Source organism: Cololabis saira, chromosome 5 (genome assembly GCF_033807715.1).
Source record: "Cololabis saira isolate AMF1-May2022 chromosome 5, fColSai1.1, whole genome shotgun sequence".
Lineage (NCBI taxonomy): Eukaryota > Metazoa > Chordata > Actinopteri > Beloniformes > Belonidae > Cololabis > Cololabis saira.
The window spans coordinates 966,782-986,693 of record NC_084591.1 but is presented as its reverse complement, the minus strand read 5'-3'; the positions used below and the strand labels follow the sequence as shown (position 1 = coordinate 986,693).

At 45.9% G+C, this 19,912-nt stretch overlaps 1 protein-coding gene across 1 annotated transcript; it reads left to right on the top strand.

Annotated features, from left to right (window-relative positions):
* Positions 1-2,834: 2,834 nt before the first annotated feature.
* On the top strand, positions 2,835-18,513 carry pdia3 (protein disulfide isomerase family A, member 3). Its single transcript, XM_061720722.1, has 13 exons — positions 2,835-3,111; positions 5,834-5,912; positions 6,740-6,857; positions 6,936-7,043; positions 9,120-9,249; positions 9,398-9,514; positions 11,921-12,046; positions 12,603-12,785; positions 15,585-15,693; positions 16,119-16,247; positions 16,366-16,445; positions 16,879-16,936; positions 17,908-18,513. Exons 1-13 carry the CDS (start codon positions 2,975-2,977, stop codon positions 18,019-18,021), a joined length of 1,488 nt encoding a protein of 495 aa, XP_061576706.1. The 5' UTR covers positions 2,835-2,974; the 3' UTR covers positions 18,022-18,513.
* The last annotated feature ends 1,399 nt before the right edge of the window (positions 18,514-19,912 follow it).

Below are 19,912 nucleotides of genomic sequence, written 5' to 3'. Positions count from 1 at the left end.
AAACAATAAGGAAAGGTCAAGACAGTTATAAATAAAAGGTTAGTCAGAGGATACAGGGAAAACTTTTCATAGTTGATTAAAAATATTTTTTTTTTTATCAAATAAAGAGATTTAATGAGATAATTTAATTCTAGTAGAAAAGGGGCAAATTTAGGAGTAGCACCAGCAAATGTTTTGTTTGTGAATAATATGGCTTAATTTTTTTTATTTTTTTTTCTAACAAGCTTTATTGAATAGTTCTCATATTACAAAAAACATAAACAGACAGACAAACAAAACAGTCATTAATACATAAGAGTACAACAACACAGGAGCCAGGGGGATGTTTAAACAAACACATTAAATAGAGAGCATAAATTAACAGTTTTGACAGCTTTTTTGTTATTTGAGTCAGAGATGGAACTCAAGTATTGTTTGGTTTCATTCTCAAAAATTAAAAAAAGGGGTTTTGAATGACTGAATTTGGATTTATGAATATGAAACTTTGCAAGAATAATTATTAAATTGATTACAAAAGATTCTCTAGATGTGTTTCTTTCATTACTGATGAAACCAAACAATACATTTATCATTTATTTATAGAGTGAATATAATATGGCTTAATTCAAAAGGTGGAACATTATTAAAATCGTCATCAGCTCCAGAGTCCGCTTCGTCACTTCCGCGTGAGAGCGAGTGTTTGATTTTCCCGGAGCTGTGATTGGTCGGAATGTGTTTCTCTTTTATACGCCGGCCTCTGATTGGCCGGGCGGGGCCGGGGGCGTGTCAGGCGGACCAATGGGAGGCTGCCACACTGCGGTGTAGGGGCCGTCCCGCCGGCGGGCCCGCCCATAGACATATAAACGTAGACGCCGCATCGAGGGCTGAGCCGTACGTCACTGACGCCGCCATCTTGGATGTGGCAAGACTGTAAACTAATACAAGTAAATGGACTTATTTTCATAAAGCGCCTTTCTACAAAGAAATGTACGTTTTACGTCTCATTTATTCATTCACAGACGCACTAATATACTTGGGAAACAGTTAGGCACCAAATATAATATTTTTTCCTCTTTTTGTTCCTATTTCTTTCCTTTTTTTTCCAATTTTTTCATCTTTTTTCCATCTTTTTTCCTCTTTTTTCATCTTTCTTTCCTCTTTTTTTCTGTTTTTCCCCCTCTTTTTTCCTCTTTTATCGCTTTTTCCCCTTTTATCAAATTTTTATCTCTTTTTTCATCTTTTTTCATCTTTTTTCATCTTTTTTCCTTATTTTTCATAAAGCATCTTTCTACAAAGAAATTTACGTTTGACGTCTCATTTATTCATTCACACACGCACTAATAAACTTGGGAAACAGTTAGGCACCAAATATAATATTTTTTCCTCTTTTTGTTCCTATTTCTTTCCTTTTTTTCCACTTTTTTCATCTTTTTTCCATCTTTTTTCCTCTTTTTTCATCTTTCTTTCCTCTTTTTTCAGTTTTGTTCCCTCTTTTTTTCCTCTTTTATCGCTTTTTTCCCTTTTATTACATTTTTTTCTCTTTTTTCATCTTTTTTCCTTATTTTCATAAAGCATCTTTCTACAAAGAAATGTATGTTTTACGTCTCATTTATTCATTCACACACGCACTAATATACTTGGAAACAGTTAGGACCAAATATAATATATTTAATTTTCTCAGATGGAAAAAACAAGAACTTTATTGATCCCACATAGGAGTAATTCATGTTATATCAGCTATAGAGAACAAAACTATATATATCCCCCTCACAAAAATAAGAAAAATACAGAAACATATTTTCTCATCAACAAAACTAATTTAAACATTTTCAAATAACATATTTGAATCATTTTTAAGACAATAAAAATAAAAATACTGAAAGAAATCTGAAAAATGTTTCAAATACGTTATTTTGTTACTTGAAAAGTGTAAAATATGTTTATGTAAAATATGTTTTGTTGATGAGAAAATATGTTTCTGTATTTTTCTTATTTTTGTGAGGGGGATATATATAGTTTTGTTCTCTATAGCTGATATAACATGAATTACTCCTATGTGGGATCAATAAAGTTCTTATTTTTGTCATCTGAGAAAATTAAATATATTATATTTGGTGCCTAACTGTTTCCAAGTATATTAGTGCGTGTGTGAATGAATAAATGAGACGTAAAACGTACATTTCTTTGTAGAAAGATGCTCTATGAAAAATAAGGAAAAAGAGGAAAAAATATGAAAAAAGAGGAACAAAGAGGAAAAAAGATAAAAATGAGGAGAAAATAGGAAAAAAGAGAAAAAAAGGAAAAAAAGGAGGAAAAAAAGAGAAAATAAGAGGAGAAAAAGGAAATAAAGGAAAGATGAAAAAGAGAAAAAAAGCGGAAAAAAGAGAAAAAAGAAGGAAAAGAGAGGAAAAAATAGAAAAAAGAGGAAAAAAAGAGAAAAAAGAGGAAAAAAAGGAAAAAGGAGAAAAAAGAAGGAAAAAATAGGAAAAAATAGAAAAAAGAGGAAAAAAGAGAAAAAAGAGGAAAAAAGGAGAAAAAAAGAAGGAAAAAGAGGAAAAAAAGAGAAAAAAGAGGAAAAAAGAGAAAAAAGAGGAAAAAAAGAGAAAAAAGAGGAAAAAACAGGAAAAAAGAGGGGAAAAAAAGTAAAAAAAGAGAGAAAAAGAGGAAAAAAGTGCGTGTGTGAATGAATAAATGAGACGTAAAACGTAAATTTCTTTGTAGAAAGGCGCTTTATGAAAATAAGTCCATTTACTTATATTAGTTTACAGCGCAGTCTTGCCTCATCCAAGATGGCGGCGTCAGTGACGTTTCAGCAGCAGCTCCGTGGGGCGGATACGGATATATGTCTACGGGCCCGCCCCCTTCCTCCTCCTGCTCCGGGACTTCTGCAGAGCTGAACCCGCAGCAGCCGCTCCGAACCGAACCTGTTCCTGCTCAGACCCCGCTCACCTGCCCGGTACCCGCTCACCTGCCCCGGTTCCCCGGTAACCCGGCCATGACGCTCCGCTGGCTCCTCCTGGCCGCCCTGGCCGGCCTGGCTCGCGGCTCCGACGTGCTGGACCTCACCGACGACGACTTCGACAGCCGGATCGGGGACCACGACCTGGTCCTGGTGGAGTTCTTCGCGCCCTGGTGAGGTTTCTGCTGATAGAACCGCAGATAGAACCTTTAACAAGCTTCATCTGGTGCAGTTTAAGCCGGTGTTCCACCGATTTCTGCTGCTTCGTCTAAAAAATGCTACGCATGCGCAGAACCGCAGAGTAGCGTTTCTCGAAGGGGAGCAAAGATCGGCAGAACACCGGCAGCTTTATCAGTTACAAGCGTCATCTTGGGCAATTTAAGCCAGATAGATAGATAAATAGCAGCTCATTAAAACATAAAAAACAACCACACTTCCACTCAGACAATAAAAGGTTAAAAGTGAGTGCAAAATAGCATTTAAAATGCAAAATAACAGTGAAATGTGTGAGTGTGTTTGCGAGTTAAACAGTCTTATTGCTGTGGGGACGAAGGATTTTATATATATATATATATATATATATATATATATATATATATATATATATAAACTACTATGTATAACTAGTGTTAATATCAAGTATAACGTTTTTAAAAATGCCAGCATGTGCTACAAACGGAAGCGTTCTGAATTTATAGGATTTTAAAAGTCCCCGGTTTTACATAAATGTTAATGTTTAAATGTAGAACTATTAGTAACTACGTGTTATTTTATTATTCTTTGTGTGTAAAGTTAAGGGTGTTGGAGGAAGTCCGGGGGGCGTGTCTTTCTCCGCGTTGTAACGCTGTGATTGGCTGGTGAAGTCTGGGTGTCCTGCTCTGATTGGTCCGCGGGAAGCGTGACGTGTTCCACTCCAAACTTGAATACTTTCACGGCCCTAATACAAGTTTATTGCTGATTCTGTCTCTTCTGATTTTCATCCTTATAGGAATGTTATTGTTTGGTTTTCATAATTTTATTCACAAAGATAGTGACGCTCTCTTTTTTTATAAATCTTAGCAAAGTTTCACATAAGTGCAAATTCATCCACAGAAAGCCTGAACTCTTTATACTCAAAAAAGAACTTGAACAATATATGAGGACGATTTAATCATAAAAAACACAAAGGCACAAAAGACCGTCGGCATCTGTAAATCACTGACATGTTAACATGAAACTTACTCTTGCACATTATGCTGTTTTTATTTTATCTTTTTAATTTACATGCAACTTTCTTGTCGTGTGTGTGTGTGTGTGTGTGTGTGTGTGTGTGTGTGTGTGTGTGTGTGTGTGTGTGTGTGTGTGTGTGTGTGTGTGTGTGTGTGTGTGTGTGTGTGTGTGTGTGTGTGTGTGTGTGTGTGTGTGTGTGTGTGTGTGTGTGTGTGTGTGTGTGTGTGTGTGTGTGTGCGCATTTTTTTTTAATTATATATTTTTTTATTATTTATTTTTTTTATTATATATACATTTTATTTTTATTTTGCCTTTTGATCTTAATCTTTCATTGTATTTCAAGATTTAAATAAAAAAAGAGAAAAAAAAACCTTTACGGCCCTAAAGGGTTTTTAACAAACACATTTAAAAGATTTTAGGTGTAATTTTTTATTTTTTTTTTAAAGCAACAATCCAAAGTATGTGAAAGTTTCAGTTTCTTCAAATGTGGCTATTTGCTGGTTTTATTTGCTGGTTTTATTTGCTGGTTTTATTTGCTGGTTTTATTTGCTGGTTTTATTTGCTGGTTTTATTTGCTGGTTTTATTTGCTTTATTTGTTTTATTGGCGGATTGAACGTTCAATATTAACAGAAACATTTTATCATTTAGTGGATTAGATTAGATAATCCTTTATTTCTCCCTCAATGGAGAAACTCACTTTGTTACTGAACACACACACACGCACGCACGCACGCACGCACGCACGCACACACACACACACACACACACACACACACGTGCAGGGGAGGGGTGAAGTAAAAATATATAATTACAAATATAGACAGTATATTGCAATAGAAATGAAGGTAGTGCAAAAAAAACAGGTATAATATGTGTGAGGTCGACGGACGGGTACTGCAAATAGAATAGAAGACTTTATTAATCTCCCAGAGGAGAAATTCAGTCGTGCAGCCAAAACACACACACGCTTTAGAAGAAATAACCAATAAATAGTTAAATAATAAAAAGAGCAATATAAAAAGTAGAAAAAGAGTATGTACAAGATAAAAAAATGGATAATATGAATATGAGTATGAATATTATTAATTAATAGTATGATTAACATTTATGGAACAAATTTAACGTTAATAGTAGTTTTCTTTTAAATTCAACATAATGTAAGTCCCATGCTGCTGCTGTTGACTGCTCTGCCTGCCGGGCCCTGAAGCCCCGCCCCCCAGGTACAGGTGTAAGCCCCGCCCCCAGGTACAGGTGTAAGCCCCGCCCCCCAGGTACAGGTGTAAGCCCCACCCCCCAGGTAAAGGTGTAACTGAAGCCCCGCCCCCCAGGTAAAGGTGTAAGCCCCGCCCCCAGGTACAGGTGTAAGCCCCGCCCCCCAGGTAAAGGTGTAAGCCCCGCCCCCAGGTACAGGTGTAAGCCCCGCCCCCCAGGTAAAGGTGTAAGCCCCGCCCCCAGGTACAGGTGTAAGCCCCGCCCCCAGGTACAGGTGTAACCCTGAAGCCCCGCCCCCCAGGTACAGGTGTAAGCCCCGCCCCCCTGAAGCCCCGCCCCCAGGTACAGGTGTAACCCTGAAGCCCCGCCCCCCAGGTACAGGTGTAAGCCCCGCCCCCCTGAAGCCCCGCCCCCCAGGTACAGGTGTAAGCCCCGCCCCCCAGGTAAAGGTGTAACTGTGTCCTGTGTTTCAGGTGCGGTCACTGTAAACGGCTGGCGCCCGAGTACGAGGTCGCCGCCACGCGGCTCAAAGGGATCGTCTCTCTGGCCAAGGTATGACCCGCCGTGACCTCTGACCCCCGTGACCTCTGACCCCGTGACCTCTGACCCGCGTGACCTCTGACCCCCCTGACCCCCCTGACCTCTGACTAGGGCTGGGCGATATATCCAGATTTTAATATATATGGATATATTTTCAAATGCGATATGGTACGAGACAATATCGTTATATCGATTTAAATTTTTTATTTATTCATTTTTTTTTTTTTATGATTTTGATCTAGCTTATTTTGTGACAAATTGACTTGAATGTTTTATTTGAGATTGGCACAAATGTTTTGTTATTTGCACAACTGTCAACCTCAGTGGAAAAGTCTGCCTGTTACTGTCTACATTGTATTAATTACAGTGTATTTTAATTTAATTGTTATGCAGGAAAGGGATATTTGTTTTATTTTATTCAAGAAGCATTTTTATTCTATATATGCAGGCAGTTTATTTTTATTTCATTTGTTTTATACATGTTGATATTGTGCAGATCTCTGTTAATAAAGGAACCTGTGTGACATTTGGCACGAGGCTTTGTATTAAAACTGACTGTTTTTTTAAGAAATGAAGCTAACGGAGATGCTAACGGAGATGCTAACGGAGATGCTAACGGAGATGCTAACAGAGATGCTAACAGAGATGCTATGCTATAATGCTTTGGGGGAAACCCCAATTATGGCACAGAAAAAATATGGATATATATCGAGTATCAACATTTAGCTAGAAAATATCCAGATATGACTTGGTCCAAATCGCCCAGCCCTAGTTCTGACCCCCGTGACCTCTGACCCCGCTGACCTGTGAGCTCTGACCTCTGACCCCTGCTCCCCCAGGTGGACTGCACCACCAGCAGCAACACCTGCAGCAAGTACGGCGTGAGCGGCTACCCTACGCTGAAGATCTTCAGGGACGGGGAGGAGTCCGGTCCCTACGACGGGCCCCGGAGCGCTGGTGATGACCCGCCGCACGTTTCCCCTGACCCCTGACCCCCGACCCCCCACCTCTGACCTCTGCCCGGTTCTGTTGCAGACGGCATCGTGGGGTTCCTGAAGAAGCAGGCGGGGCCGGCGTCGGTGGAGCTGAAGGACGCCGCCGACCTGCAGAAGTTCATCTCAGACCAGGACGCCAGCGTCGTAGGTGAGTGTTCTGGTCCCCCCCCCCCGAGCTAAAGCTGCTAAAGCTGCTAAAGCTGCTAAAGCTGCTGCATCAACCAAGATTCTTACTAAATACCGTCGCCAACGAACCTTTATCACCCGAGGAAAACTAGATGAAAATGCTGGTCATGTGACGATAACGATGATTAAATATATACCGTATTTTCGCGACCATAAGGCGCACATACATTTATTTTTATTTTTTTTAAATGTGCCGGGCGCCTTATGAAACGGTGCGCCGTGTCTATTACCTGAATTACGGTAATGTGAGGCCGCCCACCATGAGAACGGTGAAAAGAGAAGGGGCGGGTGAAACCTTGAGTTGCGGTTTGAATGAGACTCCACTGAGCTGTTTAGTGTGGAAACAGAAGATGAAAACTTTTAAGGATTTGCTTGATGTGTAAAGTTAAATAAAATACAATCAAACTAAGTTTTGCTCCCGCTATATTTTTTTTTTTTTTTTTTGGCTCTAGTGGCCCTTTATTGGAGATGCAGACTGGAAAGGGGTAGAGAGAGAGAACGGGGAAGACGCGCAGCAAAGGTGCACGGGCTGGATTCGAACCCGCGACCGCTGCAGGAGGAGGACTGTAGCCTCAGTATATGAGCCGCCGCTTAACCCACTGCACCACCGAGCGGCCCTCCCGCTATATTTTTAAATAAGCACACTTGTGTGTGTGTTCTGCAGCGCGCGTGTGTTTTGCATGTCGGGAACCGAGGATGCAGCTGCCGTGGGGTTGCGGGTCCAATCGCCGCATCCCCGGGGCAGATCCGGCTGAAATGCCGCTGGTCTTTCCCCAGGAGCCCCTGCCACCAGTCCATGTGGGTTCCTCCGGTCGGAACCGGTCACGTTCCCCGGTTGAAGCCGCCGTGATGCGCGCTGCTCCTCCCGACTTCCTGGTTCCCAAAGCGGGTCCGATGACCTGGTTCCCGCCCGCTTTGGGAGCAGGGATTTCTGGGGCCCGTCCCCGGTCGGTTTAGCTTCACCCTCCGAGATTTTCAGCCAAATCTGTCGGTTACAAACTCGGTACCAGATCTCCGACATGCGCGTCTGTCGTTTATGTGGTGCTTGCATGCCGCGCTGATGGACAGAAACTGTATGGTGATTTTTAAAAGAAAAACTTTGCATAAGACGTTTCCAGCCGGAGTCATTATAAGGGCGAATGAAAAGAGGGGGCTGGATGAAGGGATGATGATCAAGTGGCTGAGACAGGTCTGGAAATTGGGACTGGCGCAGCTGATTTAGCGGAGCTCTTTAATGCAGAAACAGAGGATGAGACTTTGAAGGGTTTGATTAATGTAAAAACTGAAATAAAGTACAACCAAACTAAGTTTTGCTCCCGCTCTATTATTGAATAAGCACACTTGTGTGTGTGTGTTTTGCCGCACGCGCGTGTGTGCAGCTCCGTGTCTGTAGACGGCGCCTTTTGGGTCGGTGCGCCGTATGTGTGTTTTAAAACCAAAAATGACACACAAAACTGAGGGTGCGCCTTTTCACCGTATGGTCGTGAAAATACGGTAATGCAATATCGCAGAGGAATAAAAAACCAGACTAAAATGTAGATTGCAAAATAAAAACTCTGCTAAAATGTGTCTTCATTTCCGTTGACCAAAACGACACGAAATGTTCTAACAAAGATCCTTTATTTATTTATTTATTTATTTATTTTAAAGGTTTTTTTGGGCTCTAGTGGCCCTTTATTGGAGATGCAGACTGGAAAGTGGTAGAGAGAGAGAACGGGGAAGACACGCAGCAAAGGTGCGCGGGCTGGATCCGAACCCGCGACCGCTGCAGGAGGAGGACTGTAGCCTCAGTATATGAGCCGCTGCTTAACCCACTGCACCACTGAGCGGCCCAATTTATTTATTTTTTTTAATTATTATTATTTATTTTTATTTATGAAAAAAATGCATATACGTTTGAAGTTTTCTAGTAATAATGTCAGATGAAGCGTTCCAAACCCTAAAGAATGATCCTCTAGCGTATCTGTCCGTTGCCTTGAACAGCCAAAAGGAGGATGAAGTGACTAAACCTGCTAAACGGCTGCTGTTTCTCTCTCAGGCTTCTTCTCCGACGATAAGAGCCCGTCCCAGGCCGAGTACCTGAAGGCGGCCAGCGCCCTGCGGGACAGCTACCGCTTCGGCCACACCAACGCCGCCGCGCTGCTGCAGAGCCAGGGCATGGAGCAGGAGTGAGTAGAGCCGGGGGCGTCCGTCTGTCCGTCAGGCCGTCCGTCAGGCCGTCAGACCGTCAGACCTGACCTCCCTCTGTCTGTCAGACCTGACCTCTGACCTCCCTCTGACCTCTGACCTCTGACCTCTGACCTCCTCTCTCCGCAGGGGCGTCGTTCTCTTCCGGCCGCCGCGGCTCGCTAACAAGTTTGAAGACGGCTCGGTGAAGTTCAGCGAGGACAAGTTCACCAGCAACAAAGTGAAGAGATTCATCCAGGACAACATGTGAGTAGGAGTGAGAGATATTTTACCGTTTACCATAAACCGTCTATAAAATCCCCACGGTAAGAACTGGTATCTCACGATAAAAACGATTAATTCCTGTTGATGAAGTTTTTGTGTAAAACTGATTTATGGAAGGAAGGGAGGGAGGAAGGAAGGAAGGAAGGAATAATACAAGGAAACAAGGAAACAAGGAAGGAAGGAAACAAGGAAAGGAAGGAAACAAGGAAGGAAGGAAAGGAAGGAAGGAAACAAGGAAGGAAGGAAAGGAAGGAAGGAAACAAGGAAGGAAGGGAAGGAAGGAAACAAGGAAGGAAGGAAACAAGGAAGGAAGGAAACAAGGAAGGAAGGAAACAAGGAAGGAAGGAAACAAGGAAAGGAAGGAAACAAGGAAGGAAGGAAACAAGGAAAGGAAGGAAACAAGGAAAGGAAGGAAACAAGGAAGGAAGGAAAGGAAGGAAACAAGGAAGGAAGGAATAATGTAAAGAAGGAAGGAAGGAATAAGGAAGGAAGGATGGAAGGAAGGAAGGAAGGAAAGGAAGGAAACAAGGAAACAAGGAAAGGAAGGAAAGGAAGGAAACAAGGAAAGGAAGGAAACAAGGAAAGGAAGGAAACAAGGAAAGGAAGGAAAGGAAGGAAACAAGGAAAGGAAGGAAACAAGGAAGGAAGGAAACAAGGAAGGAATAATGAAAAGAAGGAAGGAAGGAAGATGGATATGAGCCAGAAAGAAAGATAGATAGATAAATTCCCATTGTTGTAGTTTAGTATTTAGTATCTTTTACAGCAGTGATTTGGCTCCAGAGACTGAATGTGGTGATAGATTTATAGTTATAAAGGTTGAATTGGTATTTTTTTAATCGTTATCAGGATAAATGGCAGAAATGATTGATATATTTTTTAGTCCGTACCCATCCCTACTTGTGAGCGCTGCAGACCCGCCCGACACACGGCCCGCTGGGTCCCGGCTGCTTCCACGCCTCTCTTCCTTTGTGGGGGGGGCAGTCGTGTTGCTACGGCGACCACGCCCACCGCATGTCAATCAAAGTTAGCCCCCGCCGCCGGGTCCTTGATCCGAACCGTCTGAAGAATCTGCCGCGCCGCCGGCGGACGGTTCCAGAAGAACACGATAAACGTGTGGAGTCGTGGCGTCAGGAACTAGCGGGGCGGCTTCGCTAAGCGCCGGCGGCTTCGCTAAGCGCCGGCGGCTTCGCTAAGCGCCGGCGGCTTCGCTAATCGCCGGCGGCTTCGCTAAGCACAGCGGCTTCGCTAAGCGCCGGCGGCTTCGCTAAGCGCCGCGGCGTTTACGGAGGAGGCGGTGATGGAGGCCAGCCATTGGCTGAGCCGACTGTCAATCAGTCGTATTAGAAATGAAATGCTTTATATGAACTCGCATGGCGGTGTAGAAAAACTTTCACACTTTCTGACACAAATCTTTGTTTTCCTTTGGAGATCAAAAACATTCATATTTTTATCATTTTTACTCAAGCTTTCTACCTGGCTTTTACTCAGTAATTAAAGTGAAACTGGACTGTAAAAGAAAGCGTGTGTTGTTTCCATAATATTACCTGCTAATTGTAGATTATAAAGATATTTTTCAACAGCTACTTTACAATATTTAAAGTAGCTGTTGAAAAATAGCAGATCTACAAGCTCATATCGCACTCAGGGCAGAGTGCTGCGCTATAAGTTTGTAGATCTGCTATTTTCCAGCTGGTGCTGCGTGTAAACGGCAGCAGATTACGCTCAGAGTGAATTAAGCACTTCTGTCATTTTACGTTTTATGCTTTTATTTTGAAGAGCACCGTTCTTCCTCTGTTACTTCCGTTATTGACAAAGCTTAACTTCCTGTTCCCGTCGTAGCATAGCAGCATGCTAACGCTGCTCCAGAGCTGGTAAAATATGCAAGCAAATGATTAACTTTTCATATTTTGTTTTGAAACTTATGAAAAGTTATTTTATTGTGGTTCGCCCCGTGTTTTTGTTTACACGTCTCAAATCTTTGCTTCTGTGACGGCTCTGGAAAACAAATTGGGATTAAGGGTGAAATGCAGATAATACTGGGGTCCTTGATGCCAGTTTGAGATCTAAATATGTTGTTATATCGTTATTCAATGCACTGTATTTTTTATTTGTTGTTTGTTAAGGGGAGGTAATTATCAGACGTTTTGCCAATTGTTCAAATGTTTATAATTATAATCTACAATTACCAGGTAATATTATGGAAACAACACACGCTTCCTTTTACAGTCCAGTTTCACTTTAATGAATGGGTAAATATCAGGTAATTATTTCTGTAGTCCGGTTCAGTCCCTGCTGAAAGTGTTGTGTTGTCCTGCTGGACGCCAGCGAGACTCTAATCCAGACGTTAATCCGTCCTGCTGTCTGTCCTGTCCTGCTCTCCGTCCTCAGCTGGGGGATGTGTCCCCACATGACGGAGGACAACAAGGACCAGCTGAAGGGGAAGGACCTGCTGGTGGCGTACTACGACCTGGACTACCACAAGAACCCCAAGGGCTCCAACTACTGGAGGAACAGGTGGGTGGTGCACCTGGAGGAACAGGTGGGTGGTGCACCTGGAGGAACAGGTGGGTGGTGCACCTGGGGGAACAGGTGGGTGGTGCACCTGGAGGAACAGGTGGGTGGTGCACCTGGAGGAACAGGTGGGTGGTGCACCTGGGGGAACAGGTGGGTGGTGCACCTGGGGGGGGGGTCCAACTACTGGAGGAACAGGTGGGTGGTGCACCTGGAGGAACAGGTGGGTGGTGCACCTGGGGGGGGGGTCCAACTACTGGAGGAACAGGTGGGTGGTGCACCTGGAGGGGGGGTCCAACTACTGGAGGAACAGGTGGGTGGTGCACCTGGAGGAACAGGTGGGTGGTGCACCTGGGGGGGGGGGGGGGGGGGCTCCAACTACTGGAGGAACAGGTGGGTGGTGCACCTGGAGGGGTCATGTGCAGATATATATATATATATATATATATATATATATATATATATATATATATAGTTCCAGCCCTACTGGGGGGTTATGTGGGCCCGTGTGACCTTGGGGGGTCATGTGGGCCCGTGTGACCTGAGCGGTGTCTTGCAGGGTGATGAAGGTGGCTAAGAGCTTCCTGGACCAGGGCAGGAAGCTGAACTTCGCCGTGGCCAACAAGAACCAGTTCAGCCACGACGTGTCGGAGGCGGGCCTGGACGCCGGGCCGGGGGAGCTGCCCGTGGTGCTGATCCGCACCGCCAAGGGGGACAAATACGTCATGACCGAGGAGTTCTCGTGAGTATTCACTCATTACTCAGGTACTCAGGTTTTAGAACTTAAAGGTATTGTGACATCATTTTTAACATGCTTTTAACACTATTAAAAGTCTTGGCCAACATCCCTCAAATGTGTCTAAAAGAGTGTAACAAGAAAAACTTCACTCTAGTACTCCATTCCTGGCTTTTTATGACGGTTTTTTTTTGCGCAGTGAAAAACGCTTCCTTTTCCCCCTTTCCTGTCAATCATTGCCCCGCTCCTCCTCCAAACCTCCTCCAACCAACTGCTACAAACTTCTGCCGTCTCCACACACACCGAACCACAAACACCCACACACACAGCCCAGACAGGGCGACTACAGCCCGGGGATGAAGTCCGGGACCAGAGGACCGCAGCTCCCCGCAAGCCATACGCTAACAGCGGCGTCGGAGAGTTAAGCCGGGAGCGACAGGCGAAGCATGCACGGAAAAGCAGCAGGGCGAAGCAGACAGTCCACAACAAACAATCATAAAAATAAAGGCATGCAAGCAGCAGGTTCCCCTTATCTTAAGTCCAGTCAGTGGCCGCGGGTCTTCTTAGCAGTTTTCCTCCGGTGATGAGAACAGAAGAGGCTCTAAACAGCTGATTTATGGTTCCGCGTTAAATCGACGCAGAGCCTACGCCGTAGGGTTCAGCGTACGGTGCGCGTCGCCGCGTAACCCTACGCCGTAGGCTCTGCGTCGGTGTAACGCGGAACCATAAATCAGCTTTTATGGTGCGCTGGAGAGGAGAGGAGGCAGGGAGCTGGGTGGAGGGGGCGGTGATTTAGCGGGTCTATACGTAACGGCCCGCCACCCAACCACATGCGCCGTTTTTGCATAATTGTGCGGAAAATCCCAGAAAGCACACAATACACTGAATGTTAAAAGTTCGTTTTTTTTGGGTGTAATTGATGTCAAGACACCCAACAAAACACAAGAAAAATGTGTTTTTCATGTCACAATCCCTTTAAAGTATAAAAGTAATGTAAGGGGGAAAAAAGCCATTAAGGACAAAAGCCATTGAAAATGAATGTATCTTAGTATAATGTTAGGGGTGTAACGATACACTAATCTCACGGTACCATACACGATACTGAGGTCACGATAACGATACGATATTATAGCAGTATTTTATTAACAACCTTGAATGAGGAACATATGACTGGAAAAAATTGTCTTTTATTTGAAAGACACAAAATACAAAACAATACTGTGTTTGCCCTATTGTTACAGTTTGTAATGCTTTATAACTGTTTTAAAGTGTTAAAGAGAAAGCCAGGCCAACCATTTTCCACAAACTGAACTAAAAGTAAATGTCAGGTTTGCATTATGCATCTTCAGTTTCATACAAGTACAAATATTTAGACACAAACTGAATAGTTTCTCTCATTTATGATTTGACTTTTTTCTTTTCCAGAAATTTAACCACTAAAATTAAATAAATAAATAAAAGTAAATAATTACATTTTTAAATCATAAAAAGATTGATTCATGCTCACCATATAAGTGTAAGGAGATTTATTTTTGTTAAGAAGGTTATTTTGGTAATTCAGGTTCATTTTTTTATAAATATATTCTTTATATTCTGTTAATCAATTACTTGACACCTCTGGTCCACACGACGGCCCGGCTGGGTCCCCGGAGGTTCTGGTCCCTCTAACGGGTCTGGTTCTGGTCCCTCTAACGGGTCTGGTTCTGGTCCCTCTAACGGGTCTGGTTCTGGTCCCTCTAACGGGTCTGGTTCTGGTCCCTCTAACGGGTCTGGTTCTGGTCCCTCTAACGGGTCTGATTCTGGTCTGGTTCTGGTCCCTCTAACGGGTCTGGTTCTGGTCCCTCTAACGGGTCTGGTTCTGGTCCCTCTAACGGGTCTGGTTCTGGTCCCTCTAACGGGTCTGGTTCTGGTCCCTCTAACGGGTCTGGTTCTGGTCCCTCTAACGGGTCTGGTTCTGGTCCCTCTAACGGGTCTGGTTCTGGTCCCTCTAACGGGTCTGGTTCTGGTCCCTCTAACGGGTCTGATTCTGGTCTGGTTCTGGTCCCTCTAACGGGTCTGGTTCTGGTCCCTCTAACGGGTCTGGTTCTGGTCCCTCTAACGGGTCTGATTCTGGTCTGGTTCTGGTCCCTCTAACGGGTCTGGTTCTGGTCCCTCTAACGGGTCTGGTTCTGGTCCCTCTAACGGGTCTGGTTCTGGTCCCTCTAACGGGTCTGGTTCTGGTCCCTCTAACGGGTCTGGTTCTGGTCCCTCTAACGGGTCTGATTCTGGTCCCTCTAACGGGTCTGATTCTGGTCTGGTTCTGGTCCCTCTAACGGGTCTGGTTCTGGTCCCTCTAACGGGTCTGGTTCTGGTCTGGTTCTGGTCTGGTTCTGGTCCCTCTAACGGGTCTGGTTCTGGTCTGGTTCTGGTCCCTCTAACGGGTCTGGTTCTGGTCCCTCTAACGGGTCTGGTTCTGGTCCCTCTAACGGGTCTGGTTCTGGTCCCTCTAACGGGTCTGATTCTGGTCTGGTTCTGGTCCCTCTAACGGGTCTGGTTCTGGTCTGGTTCTGGTCCCTCTAAGGGGTCTGGTTCTGGTCCCTCTAACGGGTCTGGTTCTGGTCCCTCTAACGGGTCTGGTTCTGGTCTGGTTCTGGTCCCTCTAACGGGTCTGGTTCTGGTCTGGTTCTGGTCTGGTTCTGGTCCCTCTAACGGGTCTGGTTCTGGTCTGGTTCTGGTCTGGTTCTGGTCCCTCTAACGGGTCTGGTTCTGGTCTGGTTCTGGTCTGGTTCTGGTCCCTCTAACGGGTCTGGTTCTGTGTCCCGGCAGCCGCGACGGGAAGGCCCTGGAGCGGTTCCTGCAGGACTACTTTGACGGGAAACTGAAGCGCTACCTCAAATCAGAACCCATCCCGGAGAACAACGACGGCCCGGTGAAGGTGAGGCTGTTGGGGGGGCTGATAAGAGGGAGGAGCCGAGGAAGGCATTGAAATTGAGGGAAGTGTGTGTGTTTTTCAGTAAATGTGTGTGAAGCGATGAGTCCGTGAACTTCTCTCAGAGCTGCTCTCAGCCAATGTCCTTGATGTTATCAGACGGCTCAGTCAGTTCTGAAACAGGTCCACAGATGTTCCTGAGAGGGGAGGGCTAGTGGGGGAAGAGTCACCTTGTTTACATTCCACCAGGGAGATTGTGACCAGGAGTGATCAGCCTGAGACTGCTTTGTCAAGGCCAGATTATAGAATCAACAGTTATTTTGAAAACAGGCAGCCTCAGTAATTTTCCGTCTGCCTTCAGTCTCTGGTTCATCAATGGTAACTCCAATCAAACTAATTGGTTCTGGTTTCTAACGTCTCCGTGTCTCCAGGTCGTCGTGGCCGAGAACTTTGACGCCATCGTCAACGACGAGGACAAGGACGTGCTGATCGAGTTCTACGCTCCGTGGTGCGGACACTGCAAGAGCCTGGAGCCCAAGTACACGGAGCTGGGGGAGAAGGTGAGTGTGGGGGCGGGGGGCAGGACCCGGGTCCTTCAGGGGGTCCACCGGTCCTCAGGGGGGCCCACCGGTCCCTGGGTCTCTAACAGGTCTCTAACGAGTCCTCCTTCCTCCACAGCTCGCCGACGACCCCAACATCGTCATCGCCAAGATGGACGCCACCGCCAACGACGTCCCGTCTCCGTACGAAGTCAGCGGGTGAGTCGGTTCCCCTGGTGGTTGGAACAGGGTTCTTAGTCTTCTGGACGAAAATGCTTATTAGTTTTAGTCACATTTTAGTCGTTTCTATATGTGATAGTTTTGGTCGACGGAAAACTGAAAGGTTTTGGTCGACGGAAAACTCAAAAGGTTTTGGTCGACGGAAACAATTGTCTTACTACCCCCTTGTGCAGTCTCACAACAAATACATACATACATATATATATATAATAATAATATATGAAAAATATAATATTCCTGTAGATATTTGACCCCAGAGATAATAAGGTGCTTGAAGATTTAGAAAATTACCCTTGAAAGTGCTGGAATTTGACGTTGATAAACGTGTAGGAACCTGAACACTGGTCTGGACTGGACCGCGTTGGTCCCGGTTCTGACCCGGTTCTGACCCGTCTGCTCTCGTCTCTTCCAGCTTCCCCACCATCTTCTTCTCCCCCGCCGGACAAAAGACGAGCCCCAAGAAATACGAGGTGAGTTAGAAATCTGAACTCACACAGAACCCACGATGAACCACGAGATCTCAGTGACAGATGAATCTGGAACAGAAAGATATGAACATGTGGAGCAATTAGTACAATTCAGAAGTTACCTAGAAATACAAAATTGTGTGTGTGTGTGTGGTCCCAAATCAACATTTACATAAATTAATAACGAGGAAAAACACAGAGACTGTTGGAAATTATCTTTAATGCACTTCTGCAGAAGGGGGGAGAGCAGAGGAGCTACAGGGCAACGTAGCCCTCATTGAGAACTCCTGAGCTTTCCCCGAAGGTCCTCCTCCTGCATGATGCTTTTATTGAGAAACTTGACAGGAAATGACCATATAAGGAACGATGGGAGGACATCGGAGTTAAAATGTCCCACATGTGACATTTTCAGTTAAAGAGGAACTAATCTGGTATGCAGAAGATTAACGTTTTTAAAAGCAATGGGTCACATGCCTTCCGGACCAAACGGGAACTCTGTTGGAGGTCTTTGAACAGATGCGTCCAGCTAACCTTTAGTTAACCTCAAGGACAATGGGACAACTGTCCCCAGGACAGTCCAAACCCTTGTCTATATCAGGAAGTGGCTTCCCGACATCTGTTAACAAAACATGTGACAGTTTCATAAGGACAAACTAGTTCAAAAGTTTGATTAACCTCACAGTCTGTATATACAGGAATATTGTGATAAAGTTCTTTATTTTCTGTAATGCAATTACAAAAACAAAAAAATGTCATCCATTCTGGATTCATTACAAATCAACTGAAATATTCAAGCCTTTTATTATTTTAATATTGCTGATTATGGTTTACAGTTTAAGAAAACTCAAATATCCTATCTCAAAACATTAGAATATCATGAAAAGGGTCCGGGTCTAGGTCCCGGTCCCGGTCCTGGTCCTGGACCCCGACCAGTCCGGTTCCGCCCCGCCTGACCCGTCCCCTCTCTCTTCCAGGGCGGCCGTGAGGTCAGCAACTTCCTCTCCTACCTGAAGAAGGAGGCGACGCGGCCCGTGGTGCTGCAGGACGAGTCCAAGAAGAAGAAGAAGAAGAGCAACCCGGAGCTATAGGAGTTCCCGCGGGAGCCGTTCCCACGGGAACCGTTGCCGGGGGAACCGTTGCCGGGGGACCGGACCCCCCCGGCCCCAGGAGGACCAGGAGGACTAAATTAAATCCCACTCTTTAGTGAACTGACCGAATGCTCTGAAGTTACCGACGCAGCCCCGCCCCGTCCTCCGCCGCCCCGGGGGATTGTGGGAGGAGGGGGCGTGGCCAGGGGGCGTGGCCAGGCTCCGCCTGCCGCACACAAACAAACAACAAACAAATCTAACGTTTCTTTAATCAGGGAAGAGGGAACTGGGTCGGCCCGCGAGCCGCCGGGCCGAGGCTTTTGGTTTGTACGTTTCCGTCATCGTCGCTCTGGTTTCATCGTCACCACGGGGGAATCTCTTTGTTTCTGGTTTTTGTTTCTTTTTCTTTTCTTCCCTCCTTTGTTTCGTAACTGGTTTTTGTTTTTGTACATTTGGAAGGATCATGAAATAAAAAGCCCCGTAAAACCAAAACCGCCAGTGTGATGTTTATTAAGTGTTTTACGCTCCCTAGTCCCCCGTGTGGCCGGTGGGGGTATTACCACATCCTGGACTTGTGGAACGTTTGGTCAGCGGTTTCACTCCGGCCTTCACATTTATTATGTTACCTCTTTTCCACCAAACCGGTTCCAGGGCTGGTTCTGGTTCTTGGAACCAGCAGCTCCCCGGGAGGTCCAGCACCGTTTCCCTCCCCGGGGGGGTCCAGCACCGTTTCCCCCGCCCCTTCTCCTATGTGCGTATGAGTCCTGTAAGGGGGGGAAGGAGGAGGAGCAGAGGCCGAAGCCAGGAGGCAGGACCAGCAAAGCCGGCCCTGGTAAGACGCCCACGCTCCCCCACCGGCCATCCAGTAGACGGGGCCCGGCCCTCCGAGCCGGGCCAGGGCCCCACCGTACCTCCACGGGCACCCCCGGCGCCGCCGGAGCCCCTGGACGGAGGGGGAAACGGTCCAACATCCCCCCATTCATACTGACAACATAAGACATAGACACCTGGGAATGGTGCCACCCCGCCGCCGCGCCCGCCCGTGCACCCCCCGGTCAGGGGATGCCTCCTGGACCCGCCGAAGCCCCCACCCCCCCCCGGGGCCACCCCGGCGGACACCCCAAAGGTCACGGAGTCCCCACAGACGCAGGGCCACGCGGCCCCCGCCCAGCGACGGAGGGCCGAGGTAGCAATGCCCCCCCAGCGCAGACAGCCACCCCCACCCAGGCAGGACGGGCCCTCCGAGCGGGACCCCCACGCCCACGGCCCGATTCTCCCCGGGAGACCCGGAGACGCCCTAGCCACTGCCAGACCGTTAATAATCATTATTTTCTCCATATACCGCTCCCTGGCTTCCTTGTTTAAGGTTCCCGGTAAATTCCAGTTCCTTTCCAGCAGTTTAACATCTTTTTTTTGCGTTCCGTCTGTTCACTTGGTGAAACAGAAAAGCATCCCGTCTTCTATCAAAACAAATGCAGCGACGGGACAGGAGTTTTCCGGCAGTACGCGCTGGTGCTCATGGGAAACGTAGTGTTCTTTCTGGTAAAGCACTACCGCTTTTGTCCAAAAGATGCCGCCAAACTCAGAAAAGCTGAAAGTTACGTTGTGCTGCTTTAATACATAAATTGGACTTTTGTTTCCAATTCACTAGAATGGTTTTCTTTGCGATACATAAGGCAGTGAGAACCCGGTGTGTCCAGTTAGATTCCATTTGAATATCTCCCAGGTGTCCTGATATACATACTGTGGGGCACACTGGGATTCTGTAGTTGATCCATGTGGATAAATCCTCACAAATCTCCGTCCAGAACCTCCGTACCGGTGTACAAAACCATAGAGCATGCATATAATTATGTATTATTATACATATCAATTATAAAAGCTCATTCTA